Raw genomic sequence first — 24,327 nt, forward strand, 5'->3', positions numbered from 1 at the left:
AACCATCTGAATTTTGGGTTTTTCCCAAAACAAAGTAAAAAGACATGCAGTCAGGAGGAGACAAGACTAGAAGCAGGGAGATAGTAGAAGCAGGTAGAGTGGAGTAAAGGAAAAAATGCTGAGTCTTGAGCCAGGACACTTGAGCCACCTCCCCCAGGAAGCCCTCCATGACCTGACAGCCTTTCAGAGTGCCCTTCTCACAGCACCCGAGGCTGGAATGTGTGGCCCCTCCTTGAACACTTCCAGGTATTGTTACTTATCTCTTCTTCTGACTCTGCCCAGCCTGTCGCCCTCCCTCTGTCAGCAAGCAGCCCACACCCAGCCGGAAGCTGTACCCTTCTCACCGCTTGTGGATCTTCTCCTCCAGGTTCTCCGCACAGAAGGCTTTGACTTCATAGTCCACACCACAGGCCTGTGGGGAAGGGGTCACTGCCTACAGGACCTTGGAATGGGCAGGGTCCTGGGAGCATGGCCAGCCGCCCTCTCATTTTACAAACAAGGATGCTGATGGAAACCCCAAGCTCCCACAGCCCAACAGCTCCTCAGTCTCACTCAGGAGCCTGGTGCTCAGCCCCAGGACAGTGCCGCCACCCTCTGCAGCTGCCTCCCGTCTAACTTTCCCACAGAGCTGCTCCCCCGGTTCCCCAACCCTGGGCATCGCAAACCACCCTAACTGGACTCCATTCTCTGGACTCCTGCCTCATCTGGGTGGCCATCCTCACCAAGCAGCTGTCCAGACATAATGACAGGTGCCTCAGCAGCCCTGTTTGGGAGCACCTCCTGTGTGCAGACCCTGCACTGGTTGAGTTGTGTCAGTGTCTCACTGCACCTTCCCAGCCACACAAGGAGGCACATCCTATTATCTCCATTTCGCAGAGGAGGAAACGGGGGCTCAGAGATCGGGAGTCTGTGACACTAGTGGTGTCACTTCTCTCTGAGCCTCAGTTTCCCCATCTGTGAAATTACTGCCCCTCCATACAACGTGTGAGGCCAGGTGGTAGTCCAGAAAACATTTTGGTCTTGCTGCAGCCAACACCAAGCTCAGTCAGTGACTCAGAAGAGACTCTGCCATATAACTGAATGTGGAGTGAGGACGACACCGTATCTGCCACCTGCCTGAAAAGAGACTATTTATGGGGGTGGGGGGGGGTGGATCAGGCTGGCCTAGACACAAGGAGGCTTCTACAGGGAGGGACCTGAGGACACAAGTGTCCTGCACCCAGAGAGATGCTCATTTTGGGGTGACCTACCTTCCCTGTGTCTTCAGGCCCCGGCTGCAATGTCACAGAGCACGGAAGGTTCGGAGGGATCTGTTAAGAGGACACACAGAATGAGCCTCCTGTCATATTCTCCACAAACCTTCCCATGCATCCCATCCCCATGATCCCCACACACATTCATCACACCAGGGGCCCCTAAGGACAGGCCATGTCTCTGCCATCAGACCATGCCAAGCCATGCCCACCCAGAGGCCCCTCCAGTAAAGCCAAGGACTTCAACGTTTTTCTTTATTTAAAGGGTTTAGCCTAGCCCAGCTCTCACAGAACAACAGTTGAAAAAGATCTTTCCATGATGTCTATTGTTGTGGGCAGAATAATGCTCCCCCCCCCAAAAAAAATGTCCTCATCTTAATCCCCCAAACCTGTGACTCTGGTACCTTACACAGCAAAAGGGACTTGGTAGGTGTGATAAGGCTTTTGAAATGGGAAGGATATCCTGGACGGTCCAGGAGGGCCGGATATAGTCACCAGGGTCCTTAACAGTGAAAGCAGGAAGCAGAAAAGTCAAGTGTCAGAGTGATGGGATGTGAGAAAGACTCACAGGCCATTGCTGGCTTTGAAGACGGTGGGGGTGAGTCTGGGGGACAGACTACAAGCCAAGGAATGTGAGCCGTCTCTAGAAGCTGGAACAAGCAAGGAAACAGGTTCTTCCCTAGAGCCTCCAGAAAGAACGCAGCCCTGCTGACACTTTGATTTTAGCCTGGTGAGACCTGTGGTTTTTTTTTTTTTTACTTTTGACCACCAGAACTGTAAGGTAATAAACTTGTGTTTTAATTGGTGGGTTTAATTGCCACAAGGTTTGTGGTGGTTTGTCACAGCAGCCACAGGAAACCCATACATGCACAAGGGAGGATGACCTGTACCTCTCCCCTTCTCTGACCCTCCCAGAGAGCAAGGGGATTTCACTAAATCACAGAATCAGAGTCCAAGAAACAGGACAGTTGAAAACCTAGAATCTTGGAGTCTCAGAACGGAAAGGGGGCAGAGCAGGGAAATCCACTACTTGCCATCCCGTGTTTGTGAGCTGGGCTGAAACCGGGCAAGTGGACAGCCGGTCTGAGGGAGGAGACAGCCTTACAGTGACCCCCGGGGTGGGAAAGGGCTCCTTCTTTCTCCGCAGCCCCCTAGACCGTCCTTTCTCCCACCAAAGACTTGGACTCAGGAGGGTTCAAGGAGTAGCCCAGAGGTAAGAGTGGCACCCCTGGCACAGGCCAGAGAAGAGACATTTACCAGGCAGTGTAAGTGACAGTGCCCCAGGTCCCACCATACCCTGGGACACTGGGTAACATTTAGCTGCTGCCCCAGCTGCCCCCGTGTGCCTGCCGGAGGGTTTCCTACAGGTGGTGCCGGCAGTCCTCACCTCAAAGGTGAAAGGGTAGGCGTGCTCGCCCAGCTTCTTGATGAGGCGCTCCTGCAGCCGCGTCAGGGGCTTCTTGTCCTCGGGGGCCGGTGGGAAGGACTGCACATTGGCCACAAACAGGTCCTTGCGAAAGGTCAGGCCCAGGACATCCAGGTCCTCCCGGCCATAGCGGAAGGCGCAGGTCAGTGTCACATAGACTGTGGGAGCAGCAGGCACTGAGGAGCTTGGGAGGGCAGCCAACAAGCCCCCCACAGCACCAGCGGTAGCCCTGGGATTGGCCCAACTGGAGGGACAGGTCTGTCCCAATGTTCCTATGGGGAGGGCTGCACTGCCCTTGGGACAGGGGTATTGGGTACCTGGAAGAGCCACCTATGGCCTGGCCACTGGGAGGAGGTGGGGGCTGACTGCTGGATCAGTTCTGTCCTCCACCCCCCACTCCAGCCCGTGGGATGTATGGACAGGCACAGTTGGAAAGAGCAGAGGGAGGGGGAAACAAGTGTTGGGTGGTGTCTGGAAGGCATGGGGTCTTATCCCAGCCCAACCTCTGCTTCCGAGCTTCTGGCCGACCTTGGACAAGCCCTGCACCTCCCTGGCAATCAATTTTGTCTCCTATAAAATGAGACTCTAACTTCTGCCCTGTTCATAACCCAGCCTTGGGATCGCCGTGATATATTGTAAAGTGCTCAGGGCATTGAAACGGTACTTCCAAGTGGGCACGAGGCAGGGCTGCCCCAGGCCGGAGGCGGCCAGGGCACCTGCTCTGATGTGCAGTTGGGGCTGTGGAGGGAAGAACCAGTGGGGATGGGCGGGGAAGAACCAATCAGATTGGCCGCTGTCCTGCCTGGGAGGTCGGAGGGGGGATGAGGAGGCCCCTGGGCAGGCTGGGGGTGGGGACCTTACCTCTCCTCTCCTTGAGATACTCAGGATCCACTAGGACCACACCATCTGGAAGAAGGACAGAGAGTTGAGCAGACCCCCACAACTTGACCTCTCAAACGCCTGAGCCCCAAACACCAGGCCAAACCCAAACCCAGGCATCTGTCTGTGCAAAAGCACCGTGAGAAAAATGGGGAGGCCACCGCTCCAGAGCTGGCCTTACAGATCCAGCTGGTGACTTTGGGCAGGTTACTTAACTTCTCTGTTTCTCCATCTGTTAATAAGAATAATAATATAGGTCCAGAACCCCCATGATCAGGTATGCTTTGGAATTTAGAGGTTTTGAATTGTAGAAAGGCCATATGTGGTGCATCTCCCATATAGACTGTAACACACTCTGCAGGGTCTGGACAGCATCCCATGATCAAACCCATCGATACCTCTGCTGGGAAACGTGAATACTCTCCCCGAGAGGCTACATAAGGCATAAATAGTCTCCTATCCATTCAGGTCAGGTTTGCCGCTAAATAAATCCTGTATCACACTTACGAACAATTTTAGGCTTTCATAGCTTTTTGGGCTCAGCATTTACAGGTCAGGGGTTGTGACTGTAAGTATCTACCTCATAGAGCTCCTGTGAGGACTAAACGAGTTAATATGTGTAAAGCGTTAGATGGTGACTGCCACACGTGACACTGTGGAGAATGTCCTTTGGGAATGTAGAGTGCAGCCAGACACAAAGGACATTTTCTCTGCCCTGAATCCAAAAGGCCAGAAACACAGGCTCAGGGTCCTGCCCTTACCTGACATCCCCAGTCATTCCTGGCCAAACTCAACCCAGCCATATGTATTAAGCAAACAAAATTCTTTCTCTGCCCACACCCTAACCCATCCCAGCCCCACACTGCCCCCCACAGCTGACCTCTCAGGGAATCTCAGAGACCACATCTGGAAGTGAGTGCCCGGGGGGCTCTCGGGCCTATGCCAATGCCAGCCAGGTCTAAGGGACAGCTGGCTAGGGGAGTGCCCACCGTCTCCAGGGCCTGCTGTGCATCTTCCCTCCGTTTACTGTGGGCATTCCTTCTGTGCCTGGGCACCAGGGGCTCAGTGGAAAATCAGTGCAGAGAGCATCCCAGTGAGGGCACTCCCCTGACCAGGGGTGTCAGGAAAGGTTCCTTGAGGAAGGACAGCTGGAACCAGGTCTTAACAGGAAAGTAAGACTTGTCCATTAGAAGACCAAGGGGCAGCACAAGGCAGGCAGCGGGAAGAACATGGCTCTCGGGCGTGGGAGAGCAGGTGCTGGAAGCTGGTGGAGAAAGAACGGCCAGGCCTGACCTTAAGTGTCCTGTCAGTGACGCCAGAGGGCTTGGACTTGCCCCTGAGCTTGAAGTGGAACCATGGGGGATAGTTAAGCATCGGGAAGACACAATCAGCTCAGTGTTAGGATCTGTCACTGTGGGTCATTTGACCAACTCTGTTTTTTTTGTTTGTTTGTTTTTTTGGGGTTTTTTTTTTAGCTGCCATCCTGCTACCTGTTGGCAGCTCAGCGGCTGCTCAGCTCGGGCTGGACTCGAACCACTGTTGCTCAGAGCTCAAACTCTTGAGCGAGCTCTTAACCAACTGAGCCACTTGGCCGGCCCCTTGACCAACTCTGGACAATGACCCCAGAGCTCTCTGGGACCCCCAGGGCCTGGCACGAAGTAGGTGCTCTGTGAACACTCACTGAACAGCTCCAGGGTGCCTGGTATGCTGGTAGAGTTGCTTCCGTCCTGCTGCTGCCTTTCCCCAGCCTCTGTACCACCCCTGCTGCCGTCCTTAATAGGCCATTGGGTTGGAAACTGCGTCTTGAAGGGGCCTGGCCAGCTCTGCCTCCCCAGCCACCTTCCTCCCAGGCCTCCAGGGACTCACCCACAGGGTCCACGAGGTCAATATGGTCCACAAAGTCCCGCTTTCCCAGATAGACGGTGAGCTGGGGAGGAGAGGCACAGGGGACGTTAGCAGCTATGGGCCTGAAGAACATACCCCTAAAAAGCCCCTTGCCCTTGCCCTGGAGAAGACCTGGGGGACTGCCCCTGAAAGTCCTAGACCCAACCCCAACCCTCATCGAAATCCTACTGGCCTTGGACCCAAGCCCCAGCCCTACTACTAAGAATAACAAACCCTTGGACAATTTTGAAAGCACTTGTTCATTCCAAACCCCTATGAAGAAGTTGCGATTGTTCCCATTTTATAGATGAGGACACCGAGGCCTGCAGAGATCGTCATTCCTCCACTGAGGGTGGAACAGCTGCAGCAGCAAAGAGATCTGCTGGGCGCATCTCTGAGAGGCCAAGGAAAGAGATCAGGGACAGAAGGTGGTGCTCTGAACACTGATTTCTGTGCAGTCTGGCAGAAACCCACTCGTGTGAGGGCTGGTTTTCCGAGCAGTGAGAAATCTGGACCTGGAGCCCCACTCGGCAGCCAGCCTTCAGGGAAGACCCTGACCTAGAATCCGGAGGGTCATCTTAGATGTTTCCTGCTCTATAATCTTCCTAAATCCTGATGCATCTCCCTCCGCCAGTTTGCAATCCACCCCTTCCTCTGTGTCCCTGTAGCCACTCTTGCCTGGACTGCATACCAGCCCCTCCATGGTCTGCTGCCGGCAGCCTCGCAGCCCTCCTTAGCCAGACTGGCTGTCCTAAAATGCAAATCTAATGATGCCATTCCCGTCTGAAAACCCTTTAATGGTTCCTCGGTGCCCAGAGGTAAGATGACAAATGGGTTTCATTCCAAATGCCAACTCTGATCGATTGGTAGGAGCTGCCTGGGGGCCCTGGGCTGAGAAGGAATCTAGGATGGAATCCTGGCTCAGCAGGAAAGGTGAATGGTGATATCTGCTGTGGGAGCACACGAGGTGCCATTTGCTGGCCCAGGCCAGGAGGCCAAGCTCCTAAGCCTGCTACCAGACTCCCCGGGACCCAGCCGTGGAGCCACCACCCCCGCCTCAGCTCCAGCCTCCTTCTTGGCACTCAGACACAACCGCTATGATCCCTTCACACTCTCTCTGATTTATGTACATGCCCAGAATGGCCCTTTTCACGCTGCCCTGCCAGGAAACACACGCCTCCTCGGGGCAGCCGTTCCTGACCACCAGGCTGGGTCCTGCAGCCCCTGGGCAGCCCTTTCTCTCGCACTTCCCACTTTACATTGGAGTGATCAGTTCCCGTGTCTGCCTGCCCCATCTGGTTGTGAGTAGCACAGGCTGTGCCTTATCTGTCTCCGTACGCCCTACCCCAATCCCCATCCGCTCACTGGGACCTGACATGAATGATGTCAGTAATATCTATTTGTTGAACTGAAAGGAAATCAGGATGGAGCCTGGGGCCTGTGGAAAGAAAGCAGAGCGGGCACTGGGAGCTGCCCCGGATAACTAGATGGAGCCAGGGTTCAGTAAACAGGCTCCAGGGGCCTCTCACACCAGGGAAAGCAGTGTCCCTGAGGCCGTTGGCACTTACTCCAATTACCACACTAACACGAGTCTATGATAGGCTGCATTGCCTTACACCAGGCTACACCAGGGCAGGGCTCCCTAAAGTCCAGGGAAGTTTACTGCCCTCCCCACACAGAAAGTTTCTTGAGAGGGCCCCTCCCTCTGTGGTCAGAGGCTCCTATGGACCTCAGATGGAGGTGTGCAGGGCTCTTCATGGTCAGACGTGCCCAAGAGAGGCAACCAGAGTTTGGGGTCAGGGAGGAGCCGGGATGCAGCTGTCATAGACTCACCTTTCCATTCGGGCTCGCCTTCTTGAACACCCTACGGAGAGAAAGACAGGAAAGGCCAGGGTTAGCATATCCCACCCAGGAGAAGGCTCCTGCAGGCCATCCCTCAGCGGGACTGAGGACAAGGGGCCTGGAGTGATTTTCAGGCACTCTCCAAGCCTTGAGAGCCAGAACGGTGCTTGGCATTATCAGATCTCACCATCTCCACCGCTACCCCCACCCAAACCACTATTATTGCCATTACAGCTCTCCTGGGCTTGGGCCATGGCCTCTTCAGTCTATTCTTCAACGGGCAGGTGGAGAGAGTCTTTCAAGATGTTAAGTCAGACCATGCCGCTCACTTGCTCAAAGTCCTCCCAGTTCACGCAGAGGATAAGCCTTGTCTGTGTGTCTGCCCCGCCTCCTTTACCTCCCCGCATCACCTCGCGTGTTTCTCCCTCACTCTTCCAGCCATGTGGCCTCCTTGCTGTTCCCCCAACACACCAGGGTGGCTCCTGCCTCGGGGCCTTTGCTCTAGCAGTGCCCTCCCCTGAGGCTCTCTCCCCTCACAGTTCTGCTCGCCCAGCCTTCTCTGATGGGGCTTCACCCTGTGCCTGCCCCGTACTCCCGCTCCTTCTCGCGCTCCTTTTTCTTTTTCTACAGCACTCACCATTTTTCTAACCTATTACATGATTGCTGATTACACGTATGCCTGTCTACTCTGCTCATGTGTCAGCTCCACGAGGGCTGGCATCGTGGTCTCTCTTGTCCACTGATGTATATGCCACATGCCTAGATGGGCGCACCTAGTAGGTGTTCAATAAATGTGTCAATGAACGGCCAGGCAGCAAGCACTCAATACATATTAGTTGAGTGGATGAATGAATTAGTGCATATTCAAACTAACTGAGAAACTGAGGCTCAGGAAATGGAGGGGATGTGCCTGTGGCCACACAGCAGAGCACTGGAGGCGGAGTCAGGCAGAAGTGTGGCCCCCAACTCCCACCAAGGGCTCACCCTTCCAGAGCACACTGCCATCTCCAGCAGCTTCCCCTGTCCTCCCCTCCGAGTTGGGTCTGGGAGCCTGAGACCCCCTCACCTGTCTCCCATCATCAAGTCCCAGAAATGCTCAGAGTCATGTTGGGAGGGAGAAGAAAAGTGAAAGATAGGGACAGAGCCCCAGGGGTTAAGAGGTGTTAGGGGAGGCAGGCGGAGGGGGGAGAGGGCAAGAGAGGGACGTGCTCCTGGAAGCGTGAAAATAAAAGATGGAATGAGAGACGAAACAAACAAACGATAGGGAGAGAGAGAAACAGTCACAAGCAGAGAGAGACGGAGCAGGCCCCCATGTGGCCAAGCAGGATCATGCAGCCCAAATCCTTCCCCGGGAGCAAGAGGTCCAGCAAGGCGGGAGGATGAGGCTCACATTATCACCGCGACAGTCGTTCCTCTAAGAAGAGCTGGTGGTGGCTCTGTGCTGCCTCCATAGCATGCCTCCCGCACTCTTCCCCGACACACACACCCCTTACTTCTGGGGCCCAAGGGACCACTGATGCGTCTGAGCTTGGCTTGCAAAGAAGAGCCTGGTACATCCCTCCCCCACCTCCCCTAGGAGTTCTGAGCTTTTCTCCTCCTCATAAATATTTATCAGTGTTTGGAATGTGAAGATGCCATAGTCAGCTGGGGTATAATAATTGCTAAAGTGAGAAAAAATACAGATCACATGGTTTGATCAGCAGCTCCCATGTTGGGCTGGACCTGCAGAGGAGACCAGAGCTCCCTGAGAGGGACAAGGGGTATCCTGGCCACAGGAGGGGGCCAAGAGCCAGGCTGGGAGGAGTGACAATCAGGAAGGGAGAAAGGGAGAGAGGAAGGGAGGTAAGAAAGAACTGGCGTGTATGTCGCGAGAACATACACTGTGAAATAGGCATTGTAACCCCCATTTTATAGATAACGAACTAGTGGTTCAGAGAAATGCAGTAGTTTGCCCAGGAACACACAGCAAGCAAGGGGCTAAGTTGGGATTCAGACTCAATCCGCCGGTCTTCCTCCAGCGGGTGGCTACTTTATAGCCAAACCGGCTGCTCTCCTAAAGCAGGTGTTTCCAACATCAGGCACAGAAAAGAGGGAAAATGAGGGCATGGGAGGGGACGAGAAAGAAATGAAAGAGCCATTCATTAAGGGATGAGAAGGAGAGGAAGGGGTGATTGATCAGAGCAGGAAGCATGGCCAGTGGTGGGGACGTCCTGTCGCTAACTCAATCAGTCCCCGGGGGGCCACCTCCTCAGGAAACTGACACACCGATGGCTTCCTCAACAACAACAGCAGCTGCCCAGGACCTGAGAGTATGTTATGCCCTAGTCCTGTCTCTAAGTATTTTTCCCAGAACATTGTTGATCCTACCACAATCCCATTTGAGAGATGAGGAAATGGAGGCCCAGACAAGCAAACTGTGGCTGCCTGTCTCCATGCTGTCCTTCTACTCTATCACACAGCCAATCCCTCCCTGAAGCAACTCCACCAGCTTCCTGACCCCAATGCTGTCAGAAAAAATGGTCCCTGTGGGGGTATTTCCAGGTCATTGGGACCCCCACGTGTGCAGCTCCACACAGATGGCTTCTGCCTGTCCACTCTGAAGAGCTGGCATAAACACGCAAGGCTGTGGTGAGACCCGAACTTCCAGACCGTGGGATGGCTGGGTCTGCTTCACCCCCAAGTCCCATCTATGCCCCACAAGCCTGATTCTCAGAGTCAAAACCTGTTCCCGTAAGAGAAACACTGTTGGCGTTCTAGCTGATTAAGGCTCACTGGAGACAAGGAACGGAAACCCGCCGAAGGTAGCTCAAGAAAAGGAGGAGAGGGTATGATAAGGAGGAAAAAAATCTCACGGGAAGAACGCGCAGGCAGGGTGCACTGGGGCTGGAGTCCGAAACGGGGAAGCCATCAGCCTCTCAGATGGTTGCTGTCTCTCTCCACCTCTCCCTCTGGGGCTGCATATTCTCCCGGCTGCACTGCTCTCTGTGCGGCTGCTCCATTGTCTCTGTGGACCAACTCTCTCTGCTTACTCAGGGCTTTTCTGCTCCTCCATCATTTTGGCTTGCTTCTGGCTCTCACTCTGCCCCTGTTTCTACTCTGCCTCACTCAGCTTCCCACTGTTAACTGCTGAATGGCCCAATTCCAAATTCCCAAGAGAGGAATTTCATTGGTTAACTTTGGTCAGGTGTCCCACACCTGGGCCAGTCAGCTCTGCCTAGGGTGTGTCATGTGGTCCATGAGGCATGGACAGAGGAATCTATAAAGTAGTGTTTTTCAAACCAGGGGTCAATCCATAAGTTGACAATGAAATCAACTTAAAGAACTGCCACCAGCACTTTGCTGTTGTTGTTTTAATGGGAGAGAATAGAAGATGTAAGCATCAGATGCAGACAGCAAGGGTATAATAGATATTACTATCCATTCCCCTCTAAGGCTGGGCAAATTTCTACAGTGCTGTGAAGTTACACATGCCAATGTGGCTTGCTCTGGCCAATAAAATACGAGTAGAAGTGCCACATGTCACTTCTAGGCAGAAGCATTTACCGGCTGGTGCACGATTCCCCATACCCATTTGTATTAGTTATCTATAGAGCCTATAACAAATAACCATGAACTTAGTGGCTTAAAACAACATAAGCTTATCTTACAGTTCTGTAGTTCAGAAGTTCAAACTATACCTGGGTTTAAATCAAGATGTCAGCAGGGCTACATTCCTTTCCAGAAGCTCTAGGGGAAAATCTGTTTTCCTTGACCTTTCCAGCTTCTAGAGGCCACCCACATTCCTTGTCTCGTGGCCTCTTCCTCCATCTTCAGAGCCAGCAGGTTGAGTTCTTATCACATTGCATCACCCTGACCTCTTCTGCCTCCCTCTTCTACTTTTTAAAGACCCTTATAAACACATTTGGCCTCCTAGTTCCCTATTTGAAAGTGAACTGCTTAGTAACCTTCATTCGACCTGCAACTGTACTTCCCCTTTGCCATGTAACGTAACATATTCAAAGATTCCAAGGCTTAAGATCTAGACATCTTTGGGGGCCCATTCTCCTGCCTACCACACCCTCTTTCTTCTGCCGCTGAAACCAGCAATGATCTGGATTAGGGAAGCCTCCAACAACCTAGATTCCAGGGCACTCCTGCTACATGATAGACAACTAATGTGAGAGAGAAAGGCAGCTCTTGCCCTATTAAGATCTGAGGGTTGTTTGTTACAACAGCAGACCAGCTTCTCTTGGCTGAGACAAAAAGTATTCTTGAGTGAAACCTTCAGGTTAGGTGTACTGAGTTATAATGCTAAATGAATTCCATGCTGCAAATGTTTTAACACATCTAAAATAAACATGCTTTATCAGTGTTTGCAGTCTGTTGGATCCTGTTTCCTGATTCCATTCCATCAGGGTGGTGTTGCCAGGAGGGCTGGCAGGTCAGTTCTCCCATTATCAAGAATGTTGGCTTCTCCAGTGATCCCCATTTCCCAGCTGCAGCTTGGGGTACCTGTTGATCAACTTTGACACTAATATTCTGCTGCTCTTCCGTGAGCCACCTGTCCTCCCAGAGTCTATTTGTGCCTGTAGGAAGACGCCTGCACCAGGAGGGACCCAGAACAAAGTACCTTCCATGACAGATTACCCAACAACCAAGAGTTTATAATCCTGTGTGGTACAGCCAGACTGTGGAATGTTATGTAGCGGTGAAATTATGCTTGCATCTTTCATAACACAGGGAAATACCTATGATAGGATATTGAGCAGAATACATCAGGATTCAAAGCAATATATTGGCATGAGCTCAATTTATACTCAATAAATACCAAAAGAAAAAATAATAAGACATAATGTTGTTAAGATGGCAATACTCCTCAAATTGATCTATAGAGTCAACGCAATCTCTATCAAAATCCCTGCCGACTTTTCTGCAGAAATCGACAGGCTGATCTTAAAATTCATGTGGAAATGCAAAGGACCCAGAACAGCCAAAACAATCTTGAAAAAATGAAAATACAACAAAGTTGGAGGACTCACACTCCTGAACTCACAACTTAATACAAAGCTATCATACTAGTGACTGTGTAATACCGACATAAAGATAGACATATAGATCAATGGAACAGAATTGAGAGTCCAGAAATAAACCCATATGTTTATAGTCAATTGATTTTTGACAAGGAAGCCAAGACAAGTCAATGGGAAAAACAACAACAACCAGTCTTTTCAACAAAAGATGCTAGGACAACTGGATATCCCCTGGGGGCAGGGGGCGGGGGGAATGAAGTTAAACCCCCTGCTTTTACACTGTATACAAAAATTAACTTGAAATGGATCAAAGGCCTAAATGTAAGAGCTACAACTATAAAACTCTTTTAGAAAAAAACATGACCTTGGATTAGGCAATGGTTTCTTAGATATGACACCAAAAGCACAGGCTACTAAAGGGGAAAAAACGGATAAAATTGATTTCATCAAAACTAAAAACTTTTGAGTTCCAAAGGTCACCATCAAGAAAGTGAAAAGACAACCCACAGAACAGAGAAAACGTTTTCAAATCATGTATCTGATAAGGGTCTAGTATCCAAAATATATAAAGACCCTATTATGATTCAGTCATAAACAGGCAAATAACCCAATTAGAAATGGACAATGGATTTGAACAGACATTTTTCCAAAGAAGACATACTAGTGGCCAATAAGCACATGAAATGACGTTCAACATCATTAGTCATTGAGGAGATGCAAATCAAAGTCACAATGTGATGATACTTCATACCCACTAGGATGGCTATAATCAAAAAAGGACAAAAGCAAGTATTGTCAAGGATGTGGAGAAACTGGAACCCTCATATGCTGGTTCTAATGTAAGGCAGTGCACTCACTTTGAAAAACAGTTTGGAAGTTCCTCTAAAAGTTAAACATAGAGTTAACGATGACCTAGCAATTCCATTCCTAGGAATATACCAAAGAGAACTCAAAGCAGATGTCTGCACAAAAACGAGTACATAAATGTTCAGCGCAGCATTATTCATAATAATAATGAAGGGTTAAAAAAAACCCAAACGTTCATCAATTGATGGATGTATTTTTCTAAATGTGATCTATACCTACGATGGAATATTATTCAGCTACAAAGAGAGATAAAGTACGATTCACACTACAACATGGATGAACCTTAAAAACATTATGTTAAGTGAAAGAAGCCAGTCACAAAAGACCATATATTGTTTGTTCCATTTGTATGAAATGTCCAGAATAGGCAAGTACATGGAGACAGAAAGTAAATTAGTGGTTGCCAGGGGCTGTGGAAGGGAGAAATAAGAAGTGATTACTAATGCGTAGGAGTTTCTGTTTGGAGTGATTAAAATGTTCTGAAACTAGATAGTGATGATAGTTATACAACCTTGTGAATATACTAAAAACCATGAAATTTTACACTAAAACTGTGACTATTATGGTACGTAAATTATATCTCCATTTTAAAGAATAAAACTAAAAACAAACCCAAAAAAATGAAAGGAAATGTGCCTAAATATTAACAGGGGTTGAACGAGACTCCCTCTACCCACCCATCCACTTCTTTATATCTCTTGTTTTCCATTTTGTACAATAAGCATCAACTACTCTACAAAAATGCAAGGGCTTTCCTACCAAGATATGTCTTAAGTCTTGGTGAAAGGAGAGTCTGGAAAAAATATTGTAAGTAAAGTAGAGAAATATGGATCCTAGACTGAATCCTTTGATGTCAGAGTCTCTGGTTCTGCAATTTTATAATCCCGAGTCCATATCCCTGTGATCCCTCAGATCCCTCCCCAGGCCTGCTGGGTCAGCTGTTAGAGCTCCTGTGCTGTGTCTTCTGCTCAGCTATCTCTTTCTCCAGGAAGCTTTCCTTGATTTCCCCCTAGTCTGCATTAGAGGTTCCCCAACTCCCACACCCAATGTGTCCCCCTTCACAGCATGTCCCACACTTTATAACCGTCTGTTTACTCACCCTCTGCTTCACTTATATAACTTTAATAAGAATAGAAATATTTTCTGTGTTATTGATACTGGATCCCTGGGGCACAGCATGGTGCCTGGAGCACAGTAGGTGTGCAATAAATAAATACAGGTTGAATGCTTTTGGATGAATGCTCTAAGAGAGAATTAGTCAACAGTGAGGATGGGTGAAGTTTAAAAAGATGGTGGCTGGTGAGGATCCTTTTCTCTAGGTGAGTAGACTCCAGGGATCTCTTCAGCCTAGACTTCACTTTGGCTGTCAGGATCAATGGGCATTGGGCTTAGAAAACGCTTCATAGGGACAGGCTCCCAGCTACCATCAGGCTGAGTCAGGAATACAACTGATATATCCCAAACGGGCCCCTACTCAGCTTTAACTAATGGCTCTCCCACTTATCATTTACTGGCCCACATTCACACAGCCCCTACCACTGCCAGGCTCCGGGGGCACTAAAATGAAGAATTCATGGTCCCCGCTGACAAAAGACCATGGTATAGCCACAGTAGAGAAACCCACCGGTATTACATCCTCCATGCATAAAGTTCTTCCTGTGAGCAAGGTACACTTCACACACGGTAAAATATTATATCATTCCATCTAAATATTCCCTTTTTTTTTCCAGGGAAGAAACCTAAGACTCAGCGATCCTAAATACCCCAAATCATAAAACCAGTACCAGAAAAGAGCAACCCCATGAATGAGCTACCTAGGGGAAATCATTTAGACAAAATTCCTCTTACTTAACATCCTGGGGAGACTATCCACGAATGCAGACTCACTACCAGTGACTTGAGAGCACTCCTTTGTGAGCATCAGAAAATTCATGTTGGAGAAAAATGTTATGAACACCGTGAATGTGGGAAGACCTTCAAATATTACTCAATCTTCAGTCAACATCAGAAAACTCATCAAGAAGAGAAACCAGGTGCCAGGTCCTGCTCTACATGTGTCATAAATCTTAACTCATTCGTTCCTCCAACATCCTTATCAGGAGGTACTGCTATCATCCCCATTTTGCAGACAAGGAAACTGAGGCAAAGAGAGTCTCAGTAATTTGCCCAAGGTCACACAGTCAGTGAGGGGCAGAGCTCGACATTAGAGCCCAGGCAGTCTGGTTCCAGAGATCACACTTCTAGCCACTCATAATTCTACCTTATAGGTGGGATTGTGTGGTTCTATCTGAGAAGGCAAGAAAAGCTTCAAGGGAGGAGGAAGCAGAGAGGGAGAAGAATGCTCAGAGGTAAAGCGGTGCCGGCCCTGCCAGCGAAGGCCTGAAGTGCTTGGGAGATAGTGGGCACACTGGCGTGGCTAAAATGTGTCCTGAGTGCCTGGGAGGGGCATTAGGGAGGAGGCTGGGCCAGAGATGGGTCCACTTGCTGCGCAGATGGCCATGGGGCATGTCTACGGGCCAGGTTCTGGACCAGGTGTGGAGGGTCTTGAATGCCAAGCTAAGGAACTTGACCATACAGAAGGCTACGGAGAGCCCTGGGCATTTGGGGGAAGGGAGAATGACTGGCCAGGGCTGAATGTTGGACACAGAGATACCTCAGACCCCGTAACTTTCCCCCACCCCTGACGTCAATCATGGCTCAGCTGGGTAGGGTGGGGACCATGCAAGGGGGCCATTCACTCTGAGATACAGCCGCCCTACATTCTGACCCACTTTCCTGGGTGTGAGAACAACCATCAGGGAGCCGAAAGGCGTGAGGAGCAGGTGGCTGTGGCAGCAAAGAGGTTTCTAGGGCCCTTATCACACTCTCCCTGGTAGCAGAGTTATTTGTGTACAGGCTTGTCTGCTCTGCCAGAATTGAACAGCCCTCCCTGTGTCAGAACATTGCCTGCCTGTTTACCCACCATTGGTGCACCTGCTGCTCAGGACCGCCCAGGAGGGGGAAGGAAGCAGGAAGACAGGAAATGTCACCCCTATTTCACAGATTTGTGGAGCCTGAAGGATCACAGGGCAGCCTGCTTCATTTCCCAAATAGAAAAAGCAAAGCCCAAGGGAGGGAAGCGTCTTGAGCTCAGGCGGAGAAACTTAGGCTCAGAGACTCGTTGGTGTGCCCAGAGAACCACAGACAAGGAGGAGAACCCGGTGCGCCTGTCGCGTCCCGGCTCAAAATCTCACACGGCTCCCTTTGGACCTCTGCAGGCTCTCTGGGGGGGGCCTGCAAGTCCTGGGGGCTAGAGGGGTTGGGGGGGCAGTCTGGCTAAGACTTCCCATGGGCTTCTAAGCAGACAGCAGTTCCTCCAGCCTCCTTCCACACTCATGGGTTCACTTTTCTGGCCATGATCCATATTTGTGGAGCTTTTTAGGGGATGCAGAGTGAGGAAGGAGGGGAGCTACCAAGTGGCCATGACAGAGGGGAGAGTTTCTTAAAGAAGCATGGCCCATTTTCTGGTAACCTAAGAAACTGGACATCTAAGAGTCAAAGGCTAATAAAAACGTCCCCGAGCGGGCTGGCAGCTGGGTCCCAAAGAGCGCACTGGCCACACCTGAACACTCTCCAGCCTTCTCTAGGGTTGAGATGGCAGGAAGGGAAGGCTGCTGGCAGAGGAAACAGCACGGATACTGAAGTAAGCAGACACCGCCTGAGACCTGTGTGACCTTGAGTGAGCTTAGCGTCCTCTCTGAGGCATACTTTGCCTGGTCTGGAAAATGGGAAAGATATCGACCCTGTAGGTTGAAGGTATATATCAAGATTTGGTACCTAGCTGAGACTTGATAAAGGGAAGCCTACGTCAGTGGTACTATAATTATTACTGTAATTATCATCATTCCCCTGGACAACACTCCGCCTACCCCTCCAGTGCCCCCAGGGAGAGTTCCTGCCAAATGTTTCTCAGGTAAGAAGGCCTTGGGGGTGGGAGGTGGTGTTTATATTGCCCATGCTGGAGACAGGGAAGTTTTTTTAGTTGTCTGTCTCCCTCCCAGTCTCAGATGAAAAACAGATTAGGACTAAACTCAACTCCAGTTTAGTCCCTCACATTCCAGAAATCTCCAGGGACAAGCCGTGATTCCCTCTTTCTGAACGAGCCTTTCTGTCAGTTCTCCCAACTGCAATCCTTCCCATCCATCCTTCCCAATGCCGTCTCCTCCAAGAAGCCTTCCTTGACAGCTTCAGCTTCAAGTACCCTTGCCCTGACTCCTCTTTTCTTGGGAGGGAGAGGGGTGCTTTTTTGGATCCTCCCCCTTCTCTGCTCCCCATCTTTCCTCTTTCCACCCATCTTTCCTACTTCCCTCCTTTCTTTTCTTCCTTTTGTTTTCCCAGTCTCTGACCCTGGCACTGTTCTTACCTGCAGGAGATAGAGCCCTTGTTCCCCGTTGCCAGGGCACCTACGCTCTGGAGCAGGGAGACAGATGTTCCACAAATAAGCAAACCCTCCCTGAAAAGCAGAGCATGAGGGTGGAACGATACGATGGAGGATGTGCCCAGCTCAGCTCTAGGCTCACAAGAGCCACCTGACACGTGTACACCTCTCCTTCCCTCCCCTCCACCCTGCTCCGTGTCCCCTCAGCAGCCACGTGGCACCTGCACATCTTTGCTCCTTGGTAGACTGCCTTGGAACTCAAGAGACCAGGAACCCTCTTCCTTCAGTCATTCACTTTCTTCGGGACACAGTCGGTGCTTAATTAATATCTTGAATCAACAAATAAATGAATAAATGAGAGCTGAACTCTGAGCTCAAAACTGGGGGAAAATAGGACGTGGGCCAAGCAGCGAATCAGAGGCGGGCAGCCTGGCCACGAGGATGAGACACAGGTGGGCCTGCGAGGCCCCAGCAGGGGCCCGTTAGGCACAGGCCGGTCCCAGACACCCGGCAGTCTATGATTTCCCCAGTGGGAAGATTTTATTCAAAGTTTTATTTGTTTCGCTTGCCAATTTGAACACACAAACTTTTAGGAACATAGACTATCATGTTAAAATGAGATGTTAAATTCAGAAGCATTACTTTTTTCCTACTCTCACATTTCATAAAATGTCAGAAAAGATCAGAATGGCCATGCATCTCTGACTCCCAACTCATCAACCACTATGGCGGCCAGTCAGGGGCTGAGGGCCCGCTGCGGTCAGGGGTCTCTAAGGAACTGAAAGCTACAACCTAAGGGGAGAGCTCTTTCCTGAGAACAAATTTGGGGGGAGGGGGAACTCCATGCCTTATATTTAGCCACATATGGTGCCTTAGATGTGCTGGAGCTGGCTCATACAGGCTCATAAGAGCCAACGGTCACATTCTTAGGAATTTTGCGAGCTAGTTGTTAAACACAGCCCTTGCCAGTGGCTCTATACTGGGGAGAATTTGCACCCCAGGGGACATTTGGCAAACCATGGAGACATCCTGGGTTGTCACAATTTGGGGATGGGGTGGGGGACTGCTGGCATCTAGTAGATAGAGGCCAGGAATGCTGCCTGTCCAAATGTTAATATTGCTGACGGTGAAACATCCTGATCTAAACTTATAATTAAATAAATTATATTAAAAACAAGGGAATACATACTCAAAACTTATCACTTATCACTTACTAATTATTTTACTAAATTTTACTATGATGCTCATGAAGTGATTTATGTCTACTAATCTATACGGTGGGAATACCAGCTGATGGTGTCCTACTGTGCACCTCTTCCCAACTCCATGGTGAAGGACATCATGTTAGTAGTGTGAAATCCGTGGTGGCAGAATTTACACCACAGAACTTGGCAAATACCACAACCTCCAGGCCCCTTTTTTTTCTAGACGGCCACTTGTCACCACGGCACCATTGGGTGTAACCCTCAGTTGAGAAGAGAAATTCACAAGCCTAAGTTCCAGCCCAGGCAGACAGCTCCACACCAGACTGCTGTGCTATATGCAGCGTGGAACAGGGATCTGAACATGGCCACATGCACAAACTCTACACACCACACACCACACACACACACACACACACACACACACACACACACACACACACAAATACTAAGCACACTACACATCTGCATCACGCTCCCCACACACATCTTACATACAACCCCACACACCTACACCATACACAGACCACATAAAATACATGCACTCCCACAGTAGCCCTCTAGCCAACTCAAATCATGAAAAAATAAAAACAAATACCAGTCTGGTTGACCCCATTCGTGAATGTCTGAGCATCTTTACCTTTACTATGCCCTTATCTGTGGCTCCCCCTTCCCCACACTCCCCTACACCCAGCCTGCTGAGGCGAAGGTCTCAACACCCACCCTGGGAGCACCATCCCCCGGTGACCCCATCTCAATGCCCAGTCCTCTTGGCCACTAGAGCCCTAGGCGAGTGGTCCCCTATCCTGTTCTGTGCCCAGCTCTTTGTAGGCTCCGGGGCTGAGCCCGACTGGCTGTGGGCTCCAGGGTCTGGCCTCCACCCCTTCCCAGAGCCCATGACAAGCAGTTCCCTGGGTGACTCCACCCACCTGGCTACTTTAGCTGCCACCAGATGCTGGTGAATCCACCTCTGCATCTCCAGCCAGACCCTCCCCGACCCCACACCAACCAGGCTTGGGACATCAGACAAATGCCACGCAGACTTCCTGTCTGCCCACACCTGTTCCTCGTCTAAGCTCTCTGCCCTGCTCACCCGAGGTCAGCACACAGGAAGCGCTCAATGCACATCTCAATTAGGTAAATCCTATAAAGAGGGGAGAAAAACAAACTTCCTTACGAGGCAGATGGGAAGTCTTACCCCATTTTATAGAGGAGTCTCAGCAAAGTTAAGGGACCAGCCCAGGAGCAGCGGCCGAGGCAGGGGGTTGCATGCAGTGGAGGAAGGCCCTGGGAGACCTAGAACTGGGGTCTGCAGGCAGCAGAGCCAGGCCAGGGCAGGCCCTGCAGGATCAGCTCTCTCCAGCCCCAAGTGAGGGGGTAGTTACAAAGAAAAGGAAAAGGCGTTCCTGAGATACGTGTCCTGTTTCCTCTCCTCCTCTGGGCTTCGCAGGCCTTGGAGGGCGGATGCCTCTGGGCTGGCAGCACTCAGCCTGCACACGGACTGGCCGAGGGTGAGGGTCTCCAGGGCCCTTTGCTCCCCAGCACTCTGGCCTGCATGGAGACAGGTGCCCCCTGGAGCGAGCTCTCAAGTTTCCCTTCTTAGCCTGGGGCAGCCAGTCACAGCCAGACACCTCCTGTCCCTCAGACTGTCCCATAAAGGCACCTCCACTGTGAAGCCTTCCGTGTCACCCTTCCTTGCTATGGGGCCCCCTCTGCTGTCCCCCTTCTTCCCTTTCTCCTTGCCCCACAGCAGCCAAGCCCATCCCTCTGCCCAGCTCTCTGTGGCTACTGCCTGTAGATCTGGGCTCCCCATGAATTAGGTGGGGAGATGGGAGGCGGGGAGGAGGAGGGCAATGGAAGAGGCCATCAAATGGGGCTTTTTGAGTGAGAGTTGACATGATGAGCCTCCCCCATTAGATAGAGGACTTTCCTGCGGGGAGAGGTTAGATCTCCTCTATCCATAAGGACTTCTCTGAGGGAGGTGGCCATGACTTCTCCATCAGATAGGAGGCTTCTGAAGAACAAAGTCATGCCCCCTTCCTCAGACAAGGAGCCACCAGAGGACAAGAAGGCTATGTCCCCTCCATTAGATAGGGAGTCTCAGGGAACAGAAGCCATGTTCGCCTCATCAGACAGGAGTCTCTCTCCTGGAAGACAAGGCCACGTCTCCTCCATCAGTCTAGGAGCATCCAGAGGGCACAATCCCTGTCTGTGGCCCCCACAGCAGTTCCCAGAATAGATTTCTGCTCAGTCTAAGCACAGAGAAGGGCTTTCTCCTGGGGTAGAACTGGGGCGATTCTTGCCCAAATCCTCCCGTGCACAGGGTCCTATGCCAACTTCCCATTCATGCCCTCAACTGAGCTGAAGCTTCCTTGCCATCCTTAAGACAGCCACGTATCTGGGCAGAGGCCAGCGGCTATCTGTCCCGGCCATCAACTTCTCAAGAGAGTGAAGTGGGCAACTGGGAGATCCCTGACAAGACGAGGTCCAGCACAGGCTGTGCACCCAGCTCTGGTCTGGATTGTGGGCTGGATGGGTCTCTGCTCCTGGCTCTGCCACTAAGTGGACAAACCTCTTCCCTCTGTGGCCACTAATCACTGCCCTCCCCAATCTCCCAACTCTGAGAGCACCCACCCCTGGCTGAAGTGGCAGGAGGCATCAGAGAGGAGGGACAGCAGGGCCCTTCCCAGGTCCCACCTTGAGGATATCCCTGGCCTTCCACAGCGGGGGCCGTCCCTGAGCCTGGTCTAAGCCACCTCCATAATCGGCTTCCCTACACGTGCCAACTCTAGGGAGCTGCTATTAGTTAGCATCGATCCACAAAGTGCTTTGCCTACACGTTTTATGAGCTCAGCCTCACCCGGGCCTCCAAGGCTGTGAGTGAGAGGCAGGAATGAGCAAGCCCAGACCACTGGTCAGAGCAAGGGAACAGCTGAGCCCAACACCAAGGCCCAAATAAGCCCAGGGCCAGCACTCGGCACTCAGTAACTGTTAGCCAAATGTGCATTCGCTGAAAAGCATCCTGACTGGATTTGGTAACTTAATCTGGGGGTATGTTCTTATTAAGAAATAATAATAACAATTATTATTTATTATTATTATTATTATTAAAACTGATGTTTATTAAGTGTTTCATACAAGCCAGGCACTATTCTAAGCACTATATTAACTCATTTAATCCTCACAAGAACCCTATAAGATAGATATTTTTATTTTCCCTACTCTACATATGAGGAAACTTAGACACAGAGAAGTTAAGTAACTTACCCCAAGTCACAGAGCAGAAAATAAGAAATGTACCGTCTGCTTGATAAATTAAGAAGTAAAAATATAACAATGCTTTCAACTTTTAAAAGAATTAGATACTTTTGAAAGACACAGTTTATCCTAAGTGTGTTCCAAACCAAATCTATTCACTATTGGACATATAGTGGCATAGTTCAGAATGTAAGAGGGTCTATAAAAGAGCAGCATTACAGTGTAAAACATGTGCTTATCATGTTTTAATCGTGTTATCTTAAAATCGTGTTATCCTTCTTTTGAAACCTTTAAATGAGTAGTTTTATTAAAATTTAGAAAACAAAACACAAGAACAATTATTTTAAGATTTATTATGTATTTGTCAACACCCTGAGGTAGGTCATGTTATCTCATTATCCAAGTGAGGACAGGTGAGGTAAAGAACCATTAAATGCCAGGAAAGAGATTCAGACCCTGTTCCCAATTGCTCTTCCTAATGCCTGTCACCATTTGTGTGGCCTCCCTGGGACTCAGGGAAAAATGAACATCTAGGTTGGGACAGGTAGAGCTGGTTCCGAAGTTAAGATTTATTACGTATTTGTCACGGGCTAGGCACCTTATATATTTATCATGTTTCATCTGGAGGACAATGCAAGGGGAAAAGGCATTATTCCCTTGAGGGAGGCTTTACTGTGCCGCCTTGGTAAGCATGCCCCCCACCCCTGCCGCTCCCCCCCCCCAAGGATGGGAGCTGCTCCAGGGCAGGGACTGTGCTTGGCACAGAGGTGCATCATAAGGGAGGTAAGGGCTTGGGGCTGGGCAGGCCTGTAGCTTCATCAGCTTTCATTTCAGCTGTCCAGAGGGTTAAATGAGGCCCTGGGACATAGTTAGAGCTCCGTAAGTGGTAAAAATACTAACCACCACAATAAACAGACTGGATGGCTGGCCTTGGACAGGTTCCGGTCCATCTTGGCTTTAGCCAGCTCACCGGCTCTCAGTGGGGGTCTCGTTACTTCACAGGGGCCTGGGCAGCTGAGAGGAGATAATGAGTATGCGGAGTTCCTAGGAGGCCAGAGTGCTGGGCAGAGACAAAGGCCTGTTATTAGGACAAGGCTGAATTATAGAGCATGTTTAAGAAATGCATTTCCATTACTTCCAAGAACACACAGGCCTGTAGATGAGGCGGTCACAGTGAAGGGAGCCAAGAGCAGCTGCCTGTGAGGCGGCGAGCTGGAAGGAGTGCTCTGGGGCACCTCAAAACCTCTCCCAGGGGGGTGACCAGTTAGCTCAGTTGGTTAGTGCGTGGTGCTGATAATACGAAGATTGCCGGTTCAATCCCCACATGGGCCACTGTGAGCTACGCCCTCCCTAAAAGAGTCAACTATGCCATTGTAGCATGAAAGCAATGTGTAACCAATGATCATGGCTGTTCTCCAATAAAAATATTTTTTAAAAGAAACCTCTCCCAAACCACATCCTGGGACTTGGTAATAAACACCCCCATACCCACCCCAAACCCTCCACCCGCTCCTCACACTGGTTGCCTTTCTTTTTTCTGGGGCATTGTGAAAAACCTGCCAGGAGGGATGGTGCTGGCCCCTTCCTTAGCCACCAACCTGTCTGGAGTGACAACTTCGGAACCAGCTCTACCTGTCCCAGCTTAGATGTTCATTTTTCCCTGAGTCCCAGGGAGGCCACACCAATGGTGATGGACATGGGGAAGAGCCATTGGGAACAGGGTCTGAATCTCTACCCTGGCATTTCATGGTTCCTCAACTCACCTGTCCTCACTTGGATAATGAGATAACACAATCAACCTCCAGCGTGTTGAGGGGAATGAACAAATTGATGCTTGCATATGCCTGGCACATAGTTCAAGTTTGATATATGGCAGGATTAGTGCACTGAGAAGCACCGCAAGTGCCAGGGTGAACAAGGCCATCCAGGGTCCTGCCTTCATGTGGTCTAAAGTCTAGTGGGGGAAAAGACTTCAGTAAGCACAAGAATAGCCAGGGGTTAGAGGAGCCTTTGACCATCATGCTGCATCTCTCAACATTTATATGGCACTCTCTGTGTTATCCAGCGGGCCGAAGGTATGGGGACATGGGCCTCCTGGAGGCGCTTAGAGTATGGTCGATGAGTGTATGGAATATGTCCTTAAGGCCTGGACAGTCCCTCCCTTAACACTCTCCCACTTCCTTGGCTCAGGTTTCACCCTCATCAGGAAACCTCATGACCAACATGGCCCCCTTGGTGTCTTGATTATCAGCTGGAGGTCCCGGGCAGCGAGCACGAGCAATCACATCAC

The 24,327-nt window shown here is 50.4% G+C and overlaps 1 protein-coding gene across 6 annotated transcripts in view; it reads right to left on the minus strand.

Moving 5' to 3' along the window:
* Window positions 1–24,327, minus strand: part of ARRB1 (arrestin beta 1) — a 72,376-nt gene that overhangs the window by 17,591 nt on the left and 30,458 nt on the right. For 4 of the 6 annotated variants that reach the window (XM_019649383.1, XM_019649382.1, XM_019649387.1 and 1 more), the window contains exons 1-7: window positions 10,137–10,378; window positions 7,276–7,306; window positions 5,425–5,485; window positions 3,541–3,585; window positions 2,641–2,837; window positions 1,251–1,310; window positions 345–412 (exon numbers count right to left, since the gene is read on the minus strand). In XM_019649383.1, the coding sequence (XP_019504928.1) occupies window positions 345–412; window positions 1,251–1,310; window positions 2,641–2,837; window positions 3,541–3,585; window positions 5,425–5,485; window positions 7,276–7,306; window positions 10,137–10,192 (518 nt within the window). In that variant the 5' untranslated portion in view covers window positions 10,193–10,378. Of the gene's footprint in view, window positions 1–344; window positions 413–1,250; window positions 1,311–2,640; window positions 2,838–3,540; window positions 3,586–5,424; window positions 5,486–7,275; window positions 7,307–10,136; window positions 10,379–19,977; window positions 20,142–24,327 lie in introns of those variants that run through there. The other 2 variants (XM_019649385.1, XM_019649384.1) reach the window with 2 other exon arrangements.

Source organism: Hipposideros armiger, unplaced genomic scaffold (assembly GCF_001890085.2).
Source record: "Hipposideros armiger isolate ML-2016 unplaced genomic scaffold, ASM189008v1 scaffold_132, whole genome shotgun sequence".
Lineage (NCBI taxonomy): Eukaryota > Metazoa > Chordata > Mammalia > Chiroptera > Hipposideridae > Hipposideros > Hipposideros armiger.